The sequence below is a fragment of the Vipera ursinii genome, assembly GCF_947247035.1.
Source record: "Vipera ursinii genome assembly, chromosome: 1".
NCBI lineage: Eukaryota > Metazoa > Chordata > Lepidosauria > Squamata > Viperidae > Vipera > Vipera ursinii.
In genome coordinates, this window is record NC_139512.1 from 310,456,872 (window position 1) to 310,480,824 (window position 23,953).

Here is a 23,953-nt window from a genome sequence, read left to right on the forward strand (position 1 = left end):
CATAGCTGGCTGGGGAATTCTGGGAGTTGAAGTCCACGCATCTTCAAGTTCCTAAGGTTGGGAAACGCTGGTCTAGGGCGAAAGAAACAGCTTCACGTTTCCTGGATGTGCCGCGCGGGGCTCACGGGTGCATAGTCCCAGACAGCTGCGCTTGCCCCCGCCTTGCTACTCAAGATCTCACCTGCAGCCTCACGGAAACCCAGAACAAGCTTCGGGAGCGCTGGAGGGGGGGGGGAAATCGGCCCCGATGATCGGCCACCGAAAATCATCGGGGAGGCGAGAGCCCCTCTCTCGCTTTCCTGACCTCTCCAAAGGCAACTCACCCTCGCGGTGACCTTATATACCGTGTGTCCCCGAGGATGGCGCTGGGGCTCAGTGACCGTGTAGAATCGGGCCACCTCCCCGCCTCGATTCCGCGGCGAGATCATCCTGGCCGCCGCGGCTGCTGGTGGTGCAGTGGCCCGCCGGAGCTGCCGAGGCCGCCGCCGCTTCCCCGGCGCCGGGTGGGCGCCGCCTCCCAGAGCTGTCACTCAATCGATTCACTCCCGGGTCAGGCCCGGACTCCAGGCAGGAGCAGCTGCGGAAGTACTGTGGCGGTACCATTTCTTTCGTAGTCATTCAGCCAGCCGCGAGGGTTGTTGGTACGTTTTCCCGCTAGCGCAAGGATATTCAAACTTGGCCCTTTTATGACTTGTGGACTTCAACTCCCAGAATTCCTCAGCCAGCTTGCCTGGCTGAGGAATTCTGGGAGTTGAAGTCCACAAGTCATAAAAGGGCCAAGTTTGAAGACCCCTGCGCTAGCGGGTCGATCCGTCTCCTTACCCGCCCTTAAGGGCTGGAGACGAATAAAAGGACCCGGAAGGATCCTCGCTACGATGTTAAAAACGAGCAATAAATGTTGGGGGCATAAACAACTCTGGAGCTTTTTTGGTATGGAAAAAAATGGAAAACCGCTCGATTTTGTCTGGCATCACCCACCGTTCTGGTAGGGCATTCAAGAGTTGAATTCAGTGGGGTTTGGACTCGTTAAGATTTGTTTTCATCCTAGTCCTTGTTGTGTGTATGTGTGAGAGAGAGGTTTTTTCTTAAACCCACCTAGCAATTTCCAGACAGATATGCAGATTGAACCAAAAAAATATTATTGCAGTTTAACTGATTATGCCAAATTGGGTAATAGTTTCAGTGGCATGTGTAAGGAAGTTGCACTTTTATACAAAACACTTGAAATAAGGTAATATAAAAATAAGAAATGAGCACTGATTAGGGAACTTTGGTGAACGCTGGACTATTGTAGAAATAATGGCAGAATTGCCAGAATGTCAGTTTAACTACATTCACCAAACTACAGTGAAATGCAAAATAAGCTAAAATTTTCCCCAGGAACCATGTTCCACTACCAATTCAGCCAACCAAATTCCTGGCATTACTAGAGGATCCTGATTAAAAAGAAATTCAACTCTTCAAAGTAACCTAGTTTTGAGTTCTGAAGGGTTTTTGTTCAACACAACTGATAAATTTGGATAATGGGGAAGTGGACTTTCCAAACCATGTTGAGTATACAGAAATATAACCAGGACAGGTAGGAAAGGACTTCTTGTTCATTTTGTTTATTTTTCTTCAGGGTCTTCTAATTAAGTATAGAGTGATGAAGTTGGTTGGCAGTAAATCAAACATTCCAGACGATAATATTTTTGCACAGAACAAATAGTGAAATACGATTCATAAGGAAATATTGGTTCTCTTAGCTTCAAGGTCTTTTTATCCTATAGTTACTTAAATTAGCTAGAGAACTAGAATTCTAAAAAGATCTGCTTTGGTCTAACTGGTTTTTCTTAAAATAGTTATTTCTCTGTAACATATCCACTATTGAAATTACCAAATTACCAAATTACTACCATTCCTTTCTGGAATTTACAGGATCTTGTTAAAATCTATTTTTATTTCCTATATGACAGGATTGTCCTACAACTGAAAATATCGAGTTTAATAAGATTGAAGGAAGTAGAACAAGGGGGAAAATATAGGATAGCATCATGATCATCCCTAAAAGGTTTTTGGAAGAGCTGGGGACTTTTCCATTTAGGTTAAAATGTTTAGAATTTGTTCATACAATCATCAGAGATCAGAAAGAATTTGATGACAACTAATTAACTATATCACTATAGAAAGTTTAAGCATAGTTACACTGAATATTGAATATACCGGTATGTCATTTATAAATTATATATACTGCCTTTCCAGACAGTAACTAAAACATATAACAACAATAATAATAGAGTTGAAAGGGACCTTGGAGGTCTTCTAGTCCAACCCTCTACTCAGGCAGGAAACGCTATACCATTTCAGACAAACCATTGTCCAGTCTCTTAAAAACTTCCAGTGTTGGAGCATTCACAACTTCATGGAGGCAGGTTGTTCCACTGATTAATTGTTCTGTCAGGAAATTTCTTCTTAGTTCTAGGTTGCTTCTCTCTTTAATTTCCATCCATTGCTTCTTGTTCTGCCTTCAGGAGCTTTGGAGAATAGCTTGACTCCCTCTTCTTTGTAGCAACCCGAGATATTGGAACACTGCTATAATGACCCCTAGTCCTTCTCTTCATTAAACTACAGGGAGTGCAGAATTATTAGGCAAGTTGTATTTTTGAGGATTAATTTTATTATTGAACAACAACCATGTTCTCAATGAACCCAAAAAACTCATTAATATCAAAGCTGAATATTTTTGGAAGTAGTTTTTAGTTTGTTTTTAGTTATAGCTATTTTAGGGGGATATCTGTGTGTGCAGGTGACTATTACTGTGCATAATTATTAGGCAACTTAACAAAAAACAAATATATACCCATTTCAATTATTTATTTTTACCAGTGAAACCAATATAACATCTCAACATTCACAAATATACATTTCTGACATTCAAAAACATAACAAAAACAAATTAGTGACCAATATAGCCACCTTTCTTTGCAAGGACACTCAAAAGCCTGCCATCCATGGATTCTGTCAGTGTTTTGATCTGTTCACCATCAACATTGCGTGCAGCAGCAACCACAGCCTCCCAGACACTGTTCAGAGAGGTGTACTGTTTTCCCTCCTTGTAAATCTCACATTTGATGATGGACCACAGGTTCTCAATGGGGTTCAGATCAGGTGAACAAGGAGGCCATGTCATTAGATTTCCTTCTTTTATACCCTTTCTTGCCAGCCACGCTGTGGAGTACTTGGACGCGTGTGATGGAGCATTGTCCTGCATGAAAATCATGTTTTTCTTGAAGGATGCAGACTTCTTCCTGTACCACTGCTTGAAGAAGGTGTCTTCCAGAAACTGGCAGTAGGACTGGGAGTTGAGCTTGACTCCATCCTCAACCCGAAAAGGCCCCACAAGCTCATCTTTGATGATACCAGCCCAAACCAGTACTCCACCTCCACCTTGCTGGCGTCTGAGTCGGACTGGAGCTCTCTGCCCTTTACCAATCCAGCCACGGGCCCATCCATCTGGCCCATCAAGACTCACTCTCATTTCATCAGTCCATAAAACCTTAGAAAAATCAGTCTTGAGATATTTCTTGGCCCAGTCTTGACGTTTCAGCTTGTGTGTCTTGTTCAGTGGTGGTCGTCTTTCAGCCTTTCTTACCTTGGCCATGTCTCTGAGTATTGCACACCTTGTGCTTTTGGGCACTCCAGTGATGTTGCAGCTCTGAAATATGGCCAAACTGGTGGCAAGTGGCATCTTGGCAGCTGCACGCTTGACTTTTCTCAGTTCATGGGCAGTTATTTTGCGCCTTGGTTTCTCCACACGCTTCTTGCGACCCTGTTGACTATTTTGAATGAAACGCTTGATTGTTCGATGATCACGCTTCAGAAGCTTTCCAATTTTAAGAGTGCTGCATCCCTCTGCAAGATATCTCACTATTTTTTACTTTTCTGAGCCTGTCAAGTCCTTCTTTTGACCCATTTTGCCAAAGGAAAGGAAGTTGCCTAATAATTATGCACACCTGATACAGGGTGTTGATGTCATTAGACCACACCCCTTCTCATTACAGAGATGCACATCACCTAATATGCTTAATTGGTAGTAGGCTTTCGAGCCTATACAGCTTGGAGTAAGACAACATGCATAAAGAGGATGATGTGGTCAAAATACTCATTTGCCTAATAATTCTGCACTCCCTGTAGACATACCCAATTCCAGCAACCGTTTCTTATATGTTTTAGCTTCCAGTTCTCTAATCATCTTTGTTGCTCTTCTCTGTACTTTCTTGAGTCTCAACATCTTTTTTACATCGTGGCAACCAAAACTGGATGCAGTATTCCAAGTGTGGCCTTACCAAGGCATTGTAAAGTGGTATTAACATTTCACGTGATCTTGATTCTATCCCTCTGTTAATGCAGCCTAGCACTGTGTTGGCTCTTTTGGCAACTGCAGCACACTCCTGGTTCATATTTAAGTGATTGTCCACTAGGACTCCAAGATCCCTCTCAGTTACCACCATGTTGCTCCGAAAGTAAGCCCTAGCTTGATTTTGGGGTATGGGCCTAATATAAGTCCTTCCACAAAAATAAGCCCTAGTTTTGGAGTGAGGCATACACCTAAAAATAAGCTAGGGCAGGGGTAGGGGTATGGAGCTGCCCCATGAGCCCCACACCCACTTACCTTGCAGCCAGGCCTCTCCTCGGTGGCCCACTTCTTCTGTGGTCTTCTGCAGCCAGGCCTGCATTTCTCAGTCACAGGCCTTTCCAGAAGGCCACTCCAGCCAAGAACCGAGCTATGGATTAAATCCATAGCTCTGTACTCGGCTGCAGAGGCCTTCTGGAAAGGCCTAATTACGAAATTGCAGGCTGGAATGAAGCTGCAGAATGAAGCTGCTGGGCGGGGCTGTCGGTGCCGGAGGTGAGTATAAGAGACATCCCCTGAAAATAAGACCTGGTGCCTCTTTTGGAGGCAAAAAAAAAAGACCTGGTCTTGTTTCCAGGGAAACATGGTATTTAGCAAGGTACCATCTATATATACCTGTGCGTTTGGTTTTTCTTGCCTAAATGTAGAACCTTACATTTTTCATCACTGAATTTCATTTTGTTACATAGCACCCAATATAAGAACTTTATTTGCATACACAAATACTGAATTAAGCAGGATTTGGAAAATATGTTTCAGTATAAAGGGATGTGAACACAATATCTTATCTGCAACACTTTAATGCAGCTGAGTCTTTTTGTAAGATGACATGCCTGCTTTATCATATCTCCATATTTTTCTATTATTCAAAGTACTGCAATAATTTGTGATGTTTTCTGTATGTTTGGGAAATTACAGTCTGAAGATGGAATCAATCTTCTGTTCAGATTTTTTAAGAAATCAATTTTAGAACATATAACTTCATGATTAGAAAATGAAGACTTTAAACCTTCTGATTGTTGTTTAATCTCAACTGTTGTGTTATACCATCTCACTATATATTGTTTCATGTGTGGATTTTCTACAACATGCTGCAGAATCATACACAAGGTACATATAAGTCATTATAAAATTAATACAATTAAGATAGCCTCTGTAATTTACTGACAGCTGGATCTCTGAAAATTGTTACATTATGATGGCAAAATAAATAAAAATAGAAGTATAGGATTGTAAAAGCTAACAAATTTGTTACCACATTAGTTTCTGAGTCTTGTTCATTATACATCTAGGGCCAAATACAAATCAAAACCTTTCTTCATTAATGTGTTGTCATGCTGTAATCTGCACAGTTGAAATCTATAAATTTGGGCAGGCTTTACTGTACAACTTAAACAAATATTTTTTTTAAAAAAATAAAACTACTGCAATGTATAATTTTGGTAAGAAAATGGGCATGATTTTTTGAGAATGTTGTCACATTGTGGTTGTATTGCTGCCGAATTTAATACAGAATATACATCTGATGATTTTCTCTGAAGGCTGCTTGTACAGAACACTTGGAATTTGTCTACTACACTCAACTGCACGACTTGAGATTCTCATTTTTTATTGTGAGATCACCACAATGCTTCTAAGTTCTAGGTATAGAACCAGTATTTCCATGGCAACTTTACTACAGTACTGCATAGATTTTAATGAGCATTCTTACTGTATTTGGTTTTAAAAGGATAGAATCTATTTTGATTGTTCAGTGACTTCTGCTTCATTCAGTTAAAACTAAATGAGGAGTGGCATCATGACAATAAGGTTTGTAATATATGAATTTGTTAAGATATTTAACACTCATTTAACTGCCATGTACCAAAGGACCAATTCTCTTTACTGAGAAGTGAACATTAACATAGTTCTGTTTTTACTGTGTCACAGCCAGCTCTGCACATGAAAATAGCATGAATAAGGTTATAAAACCTAGTAGAACTAAATGCCAATTTAGTGCTGATATTGAAGCTATGTACACACATACATATATAATTTTGTAAAAAGTTTTTAAAGGGAAGATAAAAATTCAAATCAATATAAGAAAAATCAGAAAGCTAAAAGATTTAAGCAAAATAGAAAAAAATACAAAGCAACACAAAAACTCTTTATAATCTATAAAATCATCAAAACATAATCTAGTCAATAGTAAATGACTAAGATTGGGGGGTGGGAATAGCCCACCCTTTAGAAATAAGATCCAGAAAGATCCTGACAGACTTGAACACTGGACTTATCCAGCAAAATGCAGTCATGGATGCAGCTTTGTGTGTGCCTTCTCAGTCAAGAAGACCAATCCAGACTTGCAGCTTTCTCTTTAATAACTTAATCACAGAGAGAGAAACAAATATTATAAGCACAATGTAATGTTCTTTATGTAAACTATTTTTAGGCATATTAATCCAAATGTATTTGATAAACACACTTTTCAGGATTGCACTGAATCTTTGATTAGAAAGCTGAATTTACGAACTTCAATTCAGTCACTGTATTTCTGCCAAATTCACCTCATGGGAATCACTATGAATGTTGAAATCTACTAATGAACTCCCTTACACAAAGCACAGTATGAAAATGACAGTTGCAATTCAAATATAGACAGATGTATACTGAAAAACATTATTTTAAAAATGCCTTCATCGCTCTTCATCAAATAGTTTTGAAAAGCAGTCTGTCTATAAGTTTGGCAACTGACAAAAATGGATAAGTTCCTATCCATAATTAAATAGCAAAAAAGCAGTCTAAACGAGGCGTCCTAAGTCCATCCTCCACGGAGCAGGGCCGGCAACGGCTACTCAGAGGAAGCTGCTGCTACTCAGAGGAAGCTGCTGCGCTCACTGCAGGTTTTGACTCAGGTACTGAAGAAACATGCTGCCCAGCTGGGGCAAATTTTCTTCGCCTTCTCCCGGGTGCATCTTAGCGTAACTGAGGAACTGCCTTCGCAGGCGGCTCAGTTCAGCCAAGCTGACCGGCCTGTTAAGCAGCAAGCGCGGAGGCTCTCGGCCGCCTCCTGCTAGCCCATCCACCGCCACAGGGATGAACTGTCCGGCCTGGGCGCCGTCCCTCTGAGCAGCCATGACGGCGGCCAGCACCTCTTGGGTCAGGCGGTCGAGCTGGTGAAGGAAGCCGGCGGCTTGGAGCGGCTGGGAACGCGTGGACTGGTTGGGAGGAGGCGGGCGCCGCTCCAAGAGAGCGGCGCGGATCTCGGGCAGCGGCAAGGGCTCGGCGGGGTCCTCGGGCGCCAGAAAGAGAGGCCAGTCCCAGCGGTTCTGCGAGTCCGGCACCTCCAAAGGAGGGCGGTCGGGCCGCGCTCCACCTCCCGGGCAAAGCACCAGGCAGTGCGGGGTCCCCGCGTGCTTGCTGAGGCAGTAGAGCTCGTAGCGGAAGCTCTTCAGCTCGCTGCCCGCGTCGACGATCACCACGTCCCGCTGGTTCAGCAGCCGTTCGGCCGCCGCTCGCAGGGCAGCCCGGCCTCCGGCCACATCCGCTTCGGACACAACGAAGACGCGTCGTTCGCCTTCAGAGACCAAAGCGGCGCGCAGCTCTTCGGCGCGCCGGCTCTTGCCGCTGCCCGGCAGCCCGCACAGCAAGGCCAGCGGCATCGCTCCTCACTCTCCCGCGGAAACCTCCCGGCGTACCATTCCTGCTTCCGCCCAACGCTGAGATGGCGGCAGCGACGTTTCCGTTAACCAAGAGAGTTTTCGAGCGCCCTTTCCGCTTCCGGTTCCACCCCAACCACCACCACCACCACCACCCCGCCAATCAGTTCGATATTTTGGATTTCGGGAAATACGAAAGAGATAAAAATAACGAAGAGCAGTTTCCAGTTCGAACTACCTGGCTCCACAGTAAACCCTTCGATGAATCAATCCGCCCGCCACGAAATAATCGTCTAAAAAAGAATTCAGGGTTAAAAACTAGCCACCTCTTTGATCTTTAGCGCAGCGTTTCCCAACCTTAGGAACTTGAAGATGCGTGGACTTCAACTCCCAGAATTCCCCAGCCAGCATAGCTGGCTGGGGAATTCTGGGAGTTGAAGTCCACGCATCTTCAACTTCCTAAGGTTGGGAAAGGCTGCTTTAGCGCACAGTTGAGTTTCCTAAAGGGAGAAAATTAGGAGGGTTTTAAAGAACCCAAAGAGAGTTTCTCAACAGCTTGTTTTTCGTGACTCTATAAGAAACGTGATAGAAAGTGACGCCCGTGGGGGAAAAAAAAATAAAACTACAAGTCCCATGCGCCGAAGCGAAAGCGTGGCGGGGGTCGGGAAGAGGGTCGGAGAAACAGGTGGACTTTGTTCCGGAGGAGGAGTCGCCGGTTTGGAGCACGCGAGGGGCCGAGTCCTGATCGCGCGCGGTAAATGAAAGAAGCGGCGGCGGCCTGAAATGACCCCTCGGGCGAGTGACGGTGGAGAGCAGAGGCCTGACCCGGAGAGCGGAAGTCGCCCACTCGGAGGTAACGATCTGGACCCTCGTGGCCTAGGTCAGACTCTCCAAAGCCTAGTGCCGTCGGATATGTTGGACTACAACTCACATCGCTCCCTTAAGACGGCCACTGTAGTCGAGCATCACCGGAGAACGCTGGATAGAGGGATAAGAGCGGCCCTTTCTGATATAACCTGCTCGGGATAGGATGTGGAGGATCGTGAAACAAAGGAGTCCTTGGTGCTCTCTTAAGCTTGCTTGTTTTCCTGCAGACGTTTCATGACCCGAACTAGGTAGGTAACATCATCGGTGCTAGCAATATTACCTATTTTGGGTCATGAAACGTCGGCAAGAAAACAAGCAAGCTCAGAGAGCACCAAGGACCCCTTCATTTCAACAGTTATTCTCCTTTATTGATAGTGAAACAGACAATCAGTAACCAAGCAGCACTTCCCTATACTGCAGCGTTTCCCAACCTTAGGAACTTGAAGATGTGTGGACTTCAACTCCCAGAATTCCCCAGCCAGCATAGCTGGCTGGGGAATTCTGGGAGTTGAAGTCCACGCATCTTCAAGTTCCTAAGGTTGGGAAACGCTGCTATACTGTATACAGGCTGGGTTAATTCATCACCTTAAGCCATAGACTTAAACGGGGTGATTTGGCTGAAGGCTAATACATTGTATCAATCCAGCCATCCTGTTTGTGAAGCTTAGTTTAGGGCATCTCAAAGGTGCTTTTTCAAGAGGCAACTGGACTTTCTTGTTTTTCTTTGAAGATGTTTCACTTCTCAATCCAGAAGCTTCTTCAGCTGTGACTGGGTGGTGGGGAATAGAAGGATTTATATTCCTGGCAGACAGCTGGTCATTTGCATTCTTTTACAGAGTTGTTGAGGCTACTTGGGGGTTTGTCTGTGTCCTCAGGATGACCTGAATAGTGCAAATGGGTGTGGAGCCTTCTTGGAACTGCTGAAAGGACTATGTTGTAGACTGGAGATAGATGATATCATATCCCTTCCCCTCTATTGAGAGAGGGCTGTTTAATTTTGACATAGATGGTCTCTTTGACCCCTCTTTCAAATCAGCAGTCCTCTCATTCCAAAATGCTGTCTTTGAAAAAATGGCCTCTGTCTTTTAAATGCAGACGGACTGCTGATGGGTTTGTTCTCCTAAGTTGTGCCATACGTTTATGAAGTGGTTGTTTTGTTTCCCCAGTGTACAGATCTGCACATGGCTCACTGCATTGCATTGCATGTACCACATTGCTCTGTTTGTGTCTGGGTGTTTTACCCTCGGGGTAGACAAACTTCTGCCTTAGTGTATTCTTTGGTTTAAAATGTGCATGTATGTTTTATTGGCTGAAGATCCTCCTGAATTTTCAGGGGCAACTGTGAAAATAATGAACAAGGAAGGTGAATGTTTTTGTTGTTTGAGACAGGTGTTTCCAAAAATAACTGATGCCAAGCTTAAGGAAAGTATTTTTGTTGGTTCGCAGATCAGATACATCATCAATGACAAGTAGTTCAAAGATCTGATAATGGGGCCAGTGAAAATAACTTGGAAAGCATTTGAAGATGTCACTGAGAATTTTATTGATAACTGCAGAGCACCAAACTACTGTATATTCAGTGGTTCACAAACCTCTTACAGCATACAAGACCATAAAGTGTAATATGTCGCTGAAGATTCATTTTCTGCATTGAGTTGGATTTTTTCTCCAAAAATCTAGGTGCAGTCAGTGATGAATATGGTGAAAAGTTTCAGCAGAACATTGCCACAATGGAAAAATAGTATCAAGATAACTGGAATCCATCAAAGTTGGCTGATGACACTGCAGCGAGTTGCATCAGACACTGAATACAAATAAAAATCAGCAAAACACTTTTGATGAAGGTTGTGGCTTGGATCATATTTATATGGAAATACTTAGTGTAACCTTCATCTTAAAAGGAATTTAACAAAGACATTATTTTATGACATAAAAGACTTTGTGGATACCCCAAGTCTTTTTTTAAAAAAAATGAGTTGGTTATAAAACACTCGGGCACAGTTAAAATCACATAACATTGGATAAGAAAAGTTTTTTTCAAAAGCTTCGCTTCCTGAAAAACTTTTGGTGATTATTACAGACCCTTCAAACTGAACACAAATATAATTTCAGAATGACTGCCTCATGGAGGAATCTTGAGAAATATGCAATTAACTTTTAAAGACTGTAATGTATTTAATCACTATTCCGACATTTGCAAAGGTTCAACAGGACTAAAAAGGGTTTTGCTGCCGATTTTTATTTGTAACTTGTGTTCCATTGCAAGAGAAGATCTGGATAGAACCTGTTTATTAGATTTATATCCTGCTTTTTGTACAGGAGTTTGAGGCAGCTTACATAGTACTCCATCCTCGTATTTGTCCTCAAAATAGCAGCTCTGTGAATCAGTTGTGCTGAGAAATAACAACTGGCCCAAGACTGTCCAGTTACTGAGAATGGACTAGAAGCTGGGCCTGTCTGCTCCAAATCTAACTCCTTAACCATTACAATTCACAGGTTCTCATGTTCATGTAATTTCTTTTTAAAAATATTTTTATTAAATAATAACACGTCCATTTAGTTATGGATTAAAAAGTTGCCAAAAGGGGGCAAGGAGTAGTTGCATACATTATTCTTAGAATAGCTTCAGAAATTTTAATCAGGCCTTACTAACTGTTTATTCACACACTTGTAGTTGGCACAAAGCCTTGCCCATCACGTCAGGGCCAAAAAAGAAGTGGTATTAAGATAAAAAGATTTGCAAAACTGTATTCATACCGTTACCATCATGTCTACTGTACTTTAGTCCTGAAAAGGAACTTGAATATAAAAGATACTCAAAATGTAAATGAAAAGACCTGATACAAACCTAGCAGGAGACCAAAATGTCCAGCATTCTGTACCTTCTGCACCCAACTAGAAAACAGGATACAGGTAGTCCTCGACTTACAACCACAATTGGGAATTTTGGTTGCTAATCATGGAGTTTGTTAAGTGACCTGTACCTGATTTTATGACCTTTTTTGCCATGGTTATTAAGTGAATCACTGCAGGTGTTAAGTGAATTGTGTTGTTAAGCAAATCCAGCTTCCTCTATTAACTTAGCTTGTAGGAAGCTGGCTGGAAAAATTGCAAATGGCGAATCACGTGGCCCTGAAATGCTCAACCATCATAAATATGTGCCAGTTGCCAAATGGCTGGATTTTGATTACATGACTGTAAAGATCATGCAGTGTTTGTAAGTAAGAGCCTTGGTGGAGCAGTGGGCTAATGCCTCCTTAAGTAACACCAGCTGCCTGCAATTAGTGCAGGTTCGAGTCCCACCAGGCTCAAGGTTGACTCAGCCTTCCATCCTTCCAAGGTAGGTAAAATGAGGACCCAGATTGTTGGGGGCAATAAGCTGACTTTGTAATAATGCCGCTGGCGGGGGGGGAGCCCTAATAAGCAGGCATATACATAGAATGAAGGCTATTGCTAAGCACATTGGTTTGTGCTTAAAATTGTAAGCCGCCCTGAGTCTTCGGAGAAGGGCGGGATATAAATGGGATTTTTAAAAAAAGTGCAAGAACTGGTAGTAAGTCACTTTTTTTCAATGCTGTTGTAATTTTGACCAATCCCTAAACAAACAACAAATGGTTGTAAGTCAAAGAGTACCTGTAGCACAAAAAGTATATGAAAGCAGAAATATCTTCCCACTCATGACCCCAGCAACTGGCTTTTACCTATACTTTCTGTTACTGAAATATTGATGCCAGTAAGTGATGATTATACACTTTTCTGGACAGCTATCTTAAACATTGTGCAAATGTTGCCAGTCTAAATTTTTAGGTAATTGTAACCTTTTCCCTCTGTTCCTTCTCCATTTATTCTTCCTCCTTTCCATCTTAAGTTTTCTATTACAGAAATCTAACCACTGTTGCTTTTTTTCTAGATATCCCATGCTGTCCCGCCATGTTCACAGGCTGGTTAGAGATTGGGGCTTTTACCGGAATCATCTTCAAAGACACCTCCAGAATGCTCAAGCTTTTCAGTGCCTGAATTGTGTGGAGTACTATTCTTGGGCTTGCTACCCACACTTGAACCTTCAGAATTTTGGGGAGAGTTGGAGACTTCCCCTGTTCTGGAACTTGCAGCTTTCTCCCAATCTCTGCCAAAACTATTCCATTCATTTTCGTACTGCAAAAATGAAATCTGAGGACTGTGAACCAGTTTTTAAAAAAAGAAGACATACTGAGGTTCAGGACATTAGTTGCAGTGTTGAAAAAAATATAAATGTATCTTCTTTACATGAAAAATCATCATCTCAGCTTAAAGAAGGAAGCACTCCAAAACCAAAAAGTAATATGGCATTTTATTATGTTGATTGTTGGTCTTAATAGGATATGGAAAATTAGCTGGAGCATAGAGAATTTGGATAATCTGTCTAATTTTTATGATTGCCCAACTTTGGGTGACAAACAGAATAAAAACATATCCCAGAAACCTCCCCCAAACCAAGAAAAGAGCTCCACAAATGTCATACAGATATACCAGAGACCCCATAACTAACATTCTTGAGCAAAGAACTAAGTCTTCACAGCCTTCCTAAAGACAAATTGGGATGGATAATATGCATCTCGGGGAGGGGGGCGGAGAGGTTGTTTCATAGAGCAGGTGCAGGTGCACCTAAGAGGAAAGGTACACTTCCTGGGACCCATCAGGTGACATTGCTCCATCAAAAAAAATCCAGAGCATCCCCACGGCCAGATCTAATGGGATGAGCAGAGATCAGTGGGAATCAGCAGTCCCACAAGTAACCTAAGTAAGGTAAAGGTTCCCCCGCACATGCATGCTAGTCGTTTCCGACTCTAGGGGTGCTCATCTCTGTTTCAAAGCCAAAGAACCAGCGCTTGTCCGAGGACGTCTTCGTGGTCATGTGGCCGGCATGACTAGACACCAAAGGTGCACGGAACGCTGTTACCTTCCCACCATAGTGGTCCCTATTTTTCTACTTGCATTTTTACATGCTTTCGAACTGCTAGGTTGGCAGAAGCTGGGACAAGTAACAGGTGCTCACTCTGTTACGCGGCACTCGGGATTCGACCCGCCAAACTGCCAACCTTCTGATCGACAAGCTCAGCGTCCCTGATTAACCTAAGTAAACAGCTCCCTAATCCAAGACATTGAGTGACACATTGAAAAAGATAAGTTGTTGCCCAATGCACGGTGTAAGTTCTTTGGAGGAACAACAGGATATCAACTGATTTTAGTACCTCTCGTCTTCAACTACACTGCCTGGCATTTATTCATATACTTAAAAACTTCATAATTACCAGAGGTGTATGTAGATATCCCAGAGCACACTTTTTGGGTCCTCAGTAAATGAAATAATTTCTTCTTAAAGATACCCTCAGGAATCTTTTAGGTAATCTTGATATGCTATGCTATGCTATGCTATGAATAAACATTTCTGAGAGCAAAGATGCCCCCACAATTTGTAAGTGGGAGTCAGTGTTAAAGGAAAATAGCAGTATTATGCAATAAGAAAAAAATAATTTGACATTAGTTTTCTTCTTGATTATTGTTTATACATTGTTCCTGCTATGCATCTGGTAAATAGATCCAAATTGGAGTAGATTTACATTAACATACTAAGATCTATAACTAATTAAATTCAAAAATATATTTATTTAAACCTTATTTCCATCCCTTGATTTATTGTGTTTTGCCAGGTTTGATCAAGAGACATTGGGAATACTTTTGCCATCAAAATACAAAAACAACAGTTGTTGGAGACAAGATGCAGGTCAACCAAGATGATAAAGACCCACAGACAAAATTTGATTTTACTGTAATGTCATACAACATTCTTTCCCAGGATTTATTAGAATACAACCCCCACCTCTATAAGCATTGCCAGCAGCAAATACTAGCTTGGAATTATCGCTTTCCCAACATTCTTGCAGACATCAAACAGCTTGACGCAGATGTAAGTAGAAAGCTGCCAGTAAGAAAACTGATCATGGATACATGGTATCGTTCTTACTGATAATAAATGTACACAGGTGCATTAGACATATTACAAATTTAAATAAAATTGAACATATATGTGATATAATTTATTTACTCTTTTTTATTCAATTAATTTAGATCTACCTGCCCCCCTGACTTGCCATAATGACCCTTGTTGACTTAAAAGTTAAAAACACCATATAAAATAACAACCAATATATAAAATCTACAATGACCAGTAGAATAAAAATAAATGCAATAAATAAGAATACCCATTGTCCTCCAACTAATCTCTCAACTCCTGTGTCTAGGAACAAATCCAGGCCTTCCAAGGCTTTTCAGAAAGCCAGTAGGGTCAGGGCCAATCTAATCTCAGGAGGTATGATGTTTCAAAGGACACTTACCTCTGGCAAATCTGACATCAAAAGTTTTCTTCATGAGTCTTGATTTACTTTCTTGCAATACAATGTTACATATGTTTTCTTAGGAATGGGTCATTTTCAGGTGGAAAAACATTGAGAAAGCCAACACTTTCACAGAAAATCTGTTACTTTTAGCATTATAAGCTACCCTGAGCCTAAGAGTATTTACATAAATCTGCATAGCATCATGATCACCTAAAAATCCTGTTGCTTTTGCTGAAAAAGCTATACATATATTAACTCTGTCTCTCTGAAATCATTAAGACTTGGAAATTCTTAACTTTGCTTCGATTGCATCCAATTCTTATCACCAATCCTTTATTTAATGTTAAATTATCTGTGTTAATTTTTTATTTCTGTATTAATTAGAATTCAAATCACTTCTAAAATAATAATGCTAGGGGATGACATGGATCTTTCACTGTTGCTCACTTGCTTCCCTACCCACAGGTACTGTGTTTGCAGGAAGTCCAAGAAGACCAGTATGTAGTAGAGATCAAGCCAAGCTTGGAAGCCCTAGGTACTATACTTCAGTTATATGTAACCAAAAAACCCTACATGGTAAAAACAGGGAGCTTATTTACTTAGTTATAAAACTATATGGAGTACTCTTCCTTAGTTTACACCCCTGCGTTCTATTTACCCCCAGCCCTGTTTCAGTACTGAAAAGTGAGCAATTTGTAAGAAAACAGCGGCAACTAATAGGTTTGCTCTCTTTCCTATCCCACTCTAATAAATAATCCTATTACCAAACCAACAAATGATTTTTAAATATGTGAACATATACTGTATAATGGATTATTTTATATGCCCTTAATTCTTCAGAAGTTGCTCATTGTGAAACCTTTATTTTGCCCAATCGTTCCTACCTAATCATGGCGCTAAATTGTTTTGCCTAATTATGTTTTGTTAAATCATAAATGCTGAATTTGCACATTGTGCTAATCCCTGATTTCTTGATCCCTGCTTTGTTAAATCAACTGTAATGAGCAGGTTCACCTGGTGCTCTAAACCTAAAGTAAACTGCATTACAGATTAGCATAAGGCATAATTCTTGCTCTTATTCTATGCTGTAGTTCTTGGAAATCATGAAACTTGTCCTTTTCTGGTTTTTGTAGGCTATCACTGTGAATACAAAATGAGGACCGGAAGAAAGCCTGATGGCTGTGCCATATGCTTCAAGACCTCCAAATTTAGTCTTCTTTCCTCTAATCCTGTGGAATTCTTCCGTCACAATATCCCACTTTTGGATAGAGATAATGTGGGCCTGGTTCTGCTCCTGCAGCCTCGGTTTTCCTACAAAGCTCCCACAGCCATCTGTGTGGCCAATACACATCTCCTGTATAATCCAAGGCGGGGAGACATTAAACTAACCCAGCTAGCCATGCTCTTGGCAGAAATTACCAATGTTGCCATTCGTGAAGATGGGTGTTTTTGTCCCCTTGTCATCTGTGGTGACTTCAATTCTGTCCCTCATTCTCCTCTGTACAATTTCTTGACAGAAGGGAAGCTGAATTATGAAGGTCTGGCAATAGGAAAAGTAAGTACCTCTTTGTGAAGCTGTTGTGAAAACAAAGACAAAACTAGTGTCCCTGAAAATTAGTCAGCAACAATTATTAGTTTCTTGCAATAAGCAACTGTAAGAGTAAAGATCGCACTAAGGCCTGCGCGAATTGAAAGCCTTGTGATGAAATGGAAAAATTCAGGGGGGAAAATGGGAAACCTCTCCTCTCTCCACCCACCCACCCTCACCCACAGTATGTGACTAAAAAGCCCCTGGAATTGGTTTCTTCCAATGTTTCTGAACTTGTCACTCCCTCCTCCCCTATGTCTTCCTCTCTCGAATGGAGAATAAGCAGGCATACATTAAAGTTTGTATACCGTGCCTCAGCTCATCCTGATCTGTGACAGGACTGCCACAGTTAAGAGGGCGACATGCACGATGGATCATTTGAAAGCAGAACATGAAAATGACAACAGTGTATTAAGGGGTTGGCCCAGTAAAGCCTGCCTACAGATCTTAGTTGTGTGAACGCTGTTGTGAGTTCTTGGAGGAAAGCTGTGTTAACACAAGTTTAAGACTATTTACGCTATACTTTGAAATAGACAAAGCGTTTTTACATTCTAAAATCTTGAAATAATAGCCAAGAATGAATAGTAACCCTGCTAAGTTTATATGTGACACTAGTTATTCTAGTGGGTGGAACACAAAAGCCATGAAGGGTTGTTTTGGGAGAGCAGACATACATTCTCATTTCTAAGAACATATCTTGTTTTGTTTTAAGGTGTCTGGCCAGGAACAGTCCCCAAGGGGCAATAGGATACTTAACATTCCCATTTGGCCTCAAAGCCTTGGCATTTCTCAGGACTGCATGTATGAGGAACAGCAGAAACGCCTAGTACAAGAAAGAGGTACCTTTTTTTTTTGGAGACCAGGGAGTGTCTTTCTGAACACACTGTTTCTCTCAAAGATGATTGTTAAGTATTAGAGACTGAATGTTTGTACAGGAGCCGAGAAAGCAAATGTAATAGAACCAGGATTGCCGTTTTTGATACTTATTCCAAGTGCTCGACTGTAGGTATAAGCAACTTTTGTAAAGGATGGGAATGAAGGCACTTAAAATTATGTGAGTGTCCCTGAACATATACACTAAATCTGTAGCTTTGTGATAGAGTATCTGCTTTATTTACTGAAGGCCACTATATGAATTTTTGATGCATTCTTTTTTTATATAAGTAGCAGATGAAATTAGGGGGGGGGAATCTACCTGAGACTTTGGAGAGCCACTGCTGCAGAAGCGAAATATTGGGTTGATCAGAACTGGATAGAGTTTGGGGAACAGGAGCTCACTTAATATTTTGAGGGGGTCTGAGGGCCACAGAGTAGGTGGGCAAGAATGATTTTTTGTGAATTTTGGAGATGCTCTTGTTTTTTAACTGTAATAATGCTTAGTGAAACATGCAAGTAATAGATGTGTTTTTATACAGTCTCACTCACATACTTATGCTTTCCTGTAGTCTTGTAATGCAGTTTACACATTTATTTATTTATTATTTATTTATTATTTAAACTTGTATACCGCCCTATTCCCGTAGGACTCAGGGCGGTTTACAGGGAAAAATTAAAAATACATAACATACAAAGTTAAAATCGATTAAAACTAAGATTAAATTAGGTCCCTGAATTTAAACTAAAACCCCATTAATAAATAATTAAAACCCCTCAGTCTGGGCCAGCTCAAAAACCAAGTTTTCAAGTCCCTGCGAAATGAGCGAAGGTCGGGGGCAGTCCTAAGCTCCGTGGGAAGTTGGTTCCAAAGGGCCGGCGCGCCCACAGAGAACGCCCTTCACCTGGGAATAACTCACCGGCATTCCTTGACCGGCGGTACCCTAAGAAGGCCCTCCCTGTGGGAGCACACAGGACAATGGGAAGTTGATGCCGGCAGCAGGTGTTCCCTTAGATAATCCAGACCCAAGCCATTTAGAGCTTTATAGGTCATTACCAGATCGACATAACGTTTATCTTAACATTTCATTCACATTTCATCCCATTTATTATATTTATTAAGGCCAGCCAAATCTGTTGTGACTCTGAATAGCATGCAACATTAAACAATTATAAATACAAAACAAAAAACCCAGGCATCCAGAAGAAAAATGCCAATCTCTGAAAAGAGCCATAGAATACACAAGGGGAGTGACACCCACTCCAGCCCAAGGCATGGGAGAAGACCCAGCCTTTAAGGGATCTTTTAAACAATGTCTGGGGTGGAGGCAAACAAATATCTGGGGGATTTTGTCCCAGAGGGCAGAGAAGACATACATTCAAGGCCCCATTAGACACACTTTCATGGATCAGACCTTGATCATGCCAACTGTGCCTAATCAGGAACTTCAGGAAACTTCACTTTTAGTGCTAAACAATCATGATTAGAGGTGGCTTCTGCTGCAGTGTATTAAAGGTGCAGATTGTTTTTAAGGTGCAACAGAAGTGGCTTCCTATGTTCCGGTGTTCAGGACTGAATTCAGATGCCATTCATTTCCCTAAAAGGTAGCGATATAAGAATTATTCCAAAGAATTATATTTGGAAATTACTGTCTCTGGAACACATAGATTATTTAGATCTGTTCTGTGCAGCATGAAAGTAGTTCAGCAGATCTTATTACTCCTGCCATTTTGGCAGCAAAAAATATTTATAAAAACCTTTAAGAGCCAACATAATTGCTTGCATCTGTATCACTGACATTTTATATACAAAAGAGTCGCACTTGTGAGGTGGACAGCTATGAAAGAGAGAGATGATAGACAGTTAGTTAGTTAGTTAGTTAGTTAGTTAGTTAGCTCATGCCCAATACTGTGTACATAGTTAATCTATCTTGAAGCTGTTCTTTTTGAGACTGAAAAAAACTCAAATGGAGGACAAGTATTTTTTTATAGAAACTGACCCTTTCCAATTAAAATAATCAAGCAGCAAGTTATGTGAAAAAAAATTCTACCTGAGGTTCTGAAAACCTGAATTTTCAATCAAATAGGTACACTAAACTAAGTGATTCTAATGTCAGGTTCCTATCATCAGTGTCTTTTTTTTCTAGAGAGCAAAGAGACTAAAGACACAAATTTGGAACAGTCAGAAGAGATCCTAATAGTAGCAAAAAGGTAACTCGACAATTTTTATTAATGTGCTTTTCAGTTATCAATACTTGAAGTACCCAGCTTTAGCTGGATTTTTATAAATGCAAGCTTAAATTAAAGCAAAAACAATCCTAGAAGTATCATCAAACATGGACAAGAATTTGTGGGAAGGGGAGGGAAAGTAGCATATTCATTCACTTTAATTAGCAAGGGTGATTTAAGAGATTGTGTAAGTATCGTCAATATTATTAGAGTAAAACTGCAGTGAAGGGAAGAGTTAAAAAGACAGGCTTTCTCTGTTTCAAGTTTATTAAACCCTAACTAAACTGTATGGTGAAGGTTTTCACTTAAAAGTATTTCAGATTTCTACCCAGGGATATATAAAACCTTATGTATCTTATAAAACCTAGGTTAGTCTAGGTTAGTTTATTCTGTGATGACTTGATAGTGGAAAAAAAGATGATTAGCAGATGAACCTTTAAATGCTGGAGTAGAGGGAGGTAGTCTATGTTCCTGAGTGTCTGCATAGTTATCTTTACATGTTGATAATGTAGATTTAGAAAGGTGGGTTTGTGGTATGGGGAATATTCAGGTTTTTAATCACCTCTTCCATTTTAGATTACCCACAGATATACATCACAGCTTTCAATTGTCTTCAGTCTATTCTCATTATCTGCATGACAGTGGAGTTCCAGAAGTAACAACCTGCCACTCCAGAAGTGCAATGACTGTAGATTACATCTTCTATTCTGCAGCAAGGGACAGTGTTACTCAGGAACCAGGTAACCAAATCTGTACCAGACCTATGGCCAATTTGGTACATTTTCACCCATGGCACAACCAAGTAGAAAGTAATATCTTTGGTTCCCTACAGCTTACAGTATCCTACAAACATCAAAGAAAGTCTGTTTACATACAGATGGCTTAGTCCACATCCAACAGATGGCTTAGTCCACATCCTAGCCTAGCATGAATATTTGCAACTTGCCATCAACAAGTAACATTTTTTTCCCTTATCTTTGCTGTGGTGAGTTCCCTCTTTGCATAAATTCCATCCTTAGAATGGTAGTGATCAAAAGTAAATCTAGCTGATTCGTATATTTATTTCACTCAAGTTTAAGCTGCAGATATGAACACCTAAAATTGTTGATTTCTGCAGAACTCAGGTTGCCATTAGAGGGACAGAAGAAATTATTATGGCTTGAAAAAATGCACCCATGTCCTATTTTAATCGTGAGTGTTTTTGCTTTGAAGTAATGTTATGAATCCTGCATGCTCATATCTTTTAGCAAATAATATGTTCCATAAAATATGGCCTGGTTTTGCTACTTCAGAAAACTTATGTAAATATTTAATCTAGCAGTAGAAAGTCTGGAAATCATTCACTAAATGGTGCTAAAATGTAAGCATGCTAAAACTCTTTGCTGCTGTTTGTGTATATTCCAACTGGTGCATCACACTTTCATTAGAAAGTCTTTCTCATGTTATCACACACTCTCATATGTAGTTAGCAGAACAGAAGGTAACCTTCTTTAACAAGGCATTTTCAAAGTGTACAGCTTTCCAACTGCCAAAATTCTTAGCCAATAAGGATATGGCTAGAAATTCTAGCAATTGAGGTCCTCACATCTGGATGCCCACATTGAAGAAAGGTAGTTCTTACTAATGTCAGACTCATTGATAGCACCATAATATATCCAGATTTGGCCAGAAATGGAATTGCCTGTCAAGCAGTTTCTGTATTCACATTGTATATATCTGAAAAGTCTTTCTTTCTCTTTCTTTCTTTCTTTCTTTCTTTCTTTCTTTCTTTCTTTCTTTCTTTCTTTCTTTCTCTTTCTTTCTTTTCTTTTCTTTTCCTTTCTTTTCTTTCTTTCTTTCTTTCTTTTTCTTCTTTTTCCTCCTCCTCCTCCTCTTCTTCTTCTTCTTCTTCTTCTTCTTATTATTATTATTATTATTATTATTATTATTATATTATTATTATTATTATTATTATTATTATTATTATTATTATTATTATTCTAGGAGCTAAGGTTCTTTTCAGTGGAGGCCTGAGTCTTCTGGGTAGACTGTCATTGGTAACTGAGCAAGATCTGTGGGGAGTCAATGGACTTCCTAATGAAAGCAATTCCTCTGACCATCTCCCTCTCCTGGCTAAGTTCAGGCTGGAAGAATAACTTGGATGAAAATAATTGATGTCCTCTCTTCTTCTCTCATCTTAATTTTTATCAAATCCAGCAAAAATGACTGAAGGTATTTTTAAAAGATCTGCTGTAAATTATCGATATCACTCACATAAGAAAAGCAAACTACTTTTACATTTCTTTTTTAATCAATGAAAATATTTGTGCTGTATTTAAAAATGTATATGCAAATGTATATGTTTTCACAGAAGTGGTATAAATTACTTTATAAAATAAAAATATTATTGCTGTGCTGGGGTTTTATTAGCACATTTTTTATTTTAAATTTCAAAGCAAATAATATAAGAACACATATCCCTATATTCTTCCATGGAAACAGATCTCAAGATATCTTTAATTTGGTCTATGGAGAAGCCATAGATCTTGCAGGTTGGAACAAAAGTGGTACAGCTTTCCTTGATAAGGAAATGCAGCAAACTACACCATCACCATTTATGTGGATAATTAGCGTTACAGATATGACCGGGACTACTTTTATTGACATCATTACTATAATAGCATCCCGGCCTGGCCTTGTTTCATAAATCCAATTGTTGGTCACATCACTTGAGGGATGGTTTACAAACCCTGCAAATGAGATAGCTGTTGGACACTCTTAGAAAGTAGGAAGACAACTTTGGAAGCTCTGCTCATTTAAAAGGCATTATAGTTACATGAGAGGGACGCGGTGGCTCAGTGGGTTAGGACGCTGAGCCTGTTGATCAGAAGGTCGCCAATTTGGGTTGAATCCCGAGTGCCGCGTAACACAGTGAGCACCTGTTACTCATCCCAGCTTCTGCCAACCTAGCAGTTCGAAAGCACGTAAAAATGCAAGTAGAAAAATAGGGACCACTATGGTGGGAAGGTAACAGCGTTCCGTGCACCTTTGGCGTCTAGTCATGCCGGCCACATGACCACGGAGACGTCCTCAGACAGGCACTGGCTCTTTAGCTTTGAAATGGAGATGAGCACCAGCCCCTAGAGTCGGAAACGACTAGCACACATGTGCGGGGGAACCTTTACCTTTTACCTTTATAGTTACATACAAATAAAATATTGCTAAGTACTGGAGGTCTTAGACAAAATCTTTATCAAAAAGGCAGTTCTCCTGACATATTCTGTGATAAAGTGGGCTCTTAGATGCCAAGCTTCAGTATTTCTGCTCAACAAGAGTTCGACAAATTATGATGATATTTACATATTTTCTTTTAAAAAGAGCAGAGCTAACTGCATTTCAATACATAAAGCAATGAGAAGGATGTACCTGATGTCTTTGTTATGAAGGTTGCTACATTAAAAATAAAATCCAGACTCAGTTCCTCCCTATAGAGATTTGATTGAACAGATGGAAATGCAATTCATTAGTTTAATCATCCTAATATAATTATCGCTCTGCACCCTGAAAGCACCTTGGGGGGGAAGATGCTTGCTAGTGGCTTAATATGTCACATGTAACATATGCAAATATGCTTTGGATTGTATAGCTCACTAATAAAAGTCAGCATGTTTTCAGCAGAACCTATTTGTATTGAATGTACCCTCGTGCTGTTACTGTTTTGGGTTGTAACCTACACTTTACTCCCTACCCTTACGGTAGAATTTTAAAGACTATTTTGACTGCTGAAGCAATCCTATGAACATGTTGGTGTGGAACGTCAATAGCGCAGTTATAGTCTTGTTTTGAAGGAAGCTTTAAAATTTTAGTACATAAAATTGGGGATTTTAATTTTAGTACATAAAATTGGGGGTTTTAAGCGTGTATGTGTGTGTGTGTGCACGCCTTCAGCTCAGTTTTGGTGCCTGATGACTCCCTGGACTAATTTTTGCAGTTTTCTTGGCAATATTTT

At 40.5% G+C, this 23,953-nt stretch overlaps 3 protein-coding genes across 8 annotated transcripts in view; 1 reads left to right on the forward strand and 2 right to left on the reverse strand.

The window, feature by feature from the left end:
- Positions 1-508, reverse strand: part of RPS6KC1 (ribosomal protein S6 kinase C1) — a 98,182-nt gene extending 97,674 nt beyond the window's left edge. For both annotated transcript variants that reach the window (XM_083349502.1, XM_083349501.1), the window contains exon 1: positions 324-508. In XM_083349502.1, the coding sequence (XP_083205628.1) occupies positions 324-428 (105 nt within the window). In that variant the 5' untranslated portion in view covers positions 429-508. The remainder of the gene's footprint in view (positions 1-323) is intronic.
- Positions 509-6,323: 5,815 nt separating this feature from the next.
- KTI12 (KTI12 chromatin associated homolog) lies at positions 6,324-8,097 on the reverse strand. Its single transcript, XM_083350379.1, has one exon. It carries the CDS (start codon positions 8,032-8,034, stop codon positions 7,267-7,269), a length of 768 nt encoding a protein of 255 aa, XP_083206505.1. The 5' UTR covers positions 8,035-8,097; the 3' UTR covers positions 6,324-7,266.
- A 602-nt stretch (positions 8,098-8,699) lies between these two features.
- On the forward strand, positions 8,700-22,353 carry ANGEL2 (angel homolog 2). 5 transcript variants are annotated; one of them, XR_014492082.1, is made up of 10 exons: positions 8,700-8,884; positions 12,809-13,215; positions 14,589-14,845; positions 15,741-15,810; positions 16,409-16,830; positions 17,576-17,702; positions 19,884-19,947; positions 20,542-20,705; positions 20,866-21,156; positions 21,949-22,112. XR_014492082.1 is itself a non-coding variant. In XM_083359266.1 (10 exons), the coding sequence occupies exons 2-10, from the start codon at positions 12,816-12,818 to the stop codon at positions 21,976-21,978; spliced, it is 1,608 nt and encodes a 535-aa protein (XP_083215392.1). In that variant the 5' UTR covers positions 8,700-8,884; positions 12,809-12,815; the 3' UTR covers positions 21,979-22,353. The 5 variants fall into 5 exon arrangements, 3 of the variants coding, with proteins under 3 accessions (XP_083215392.1, XP_083215391.1, XP_083215390.1); XR_014492083.1 differs by lacking the exon at positions 21,949-22,112 and having other exon boundaries at positions 20,866-20,950; positions 21,083-21,139; XM_083359266.1 differs by having other exon boundaries at positions 21,083-21,156; positions 21,949-22,353.
- The last annotated feature ends 1,600 nt before the right edge of the window (positions 22,354-23,953 follow it).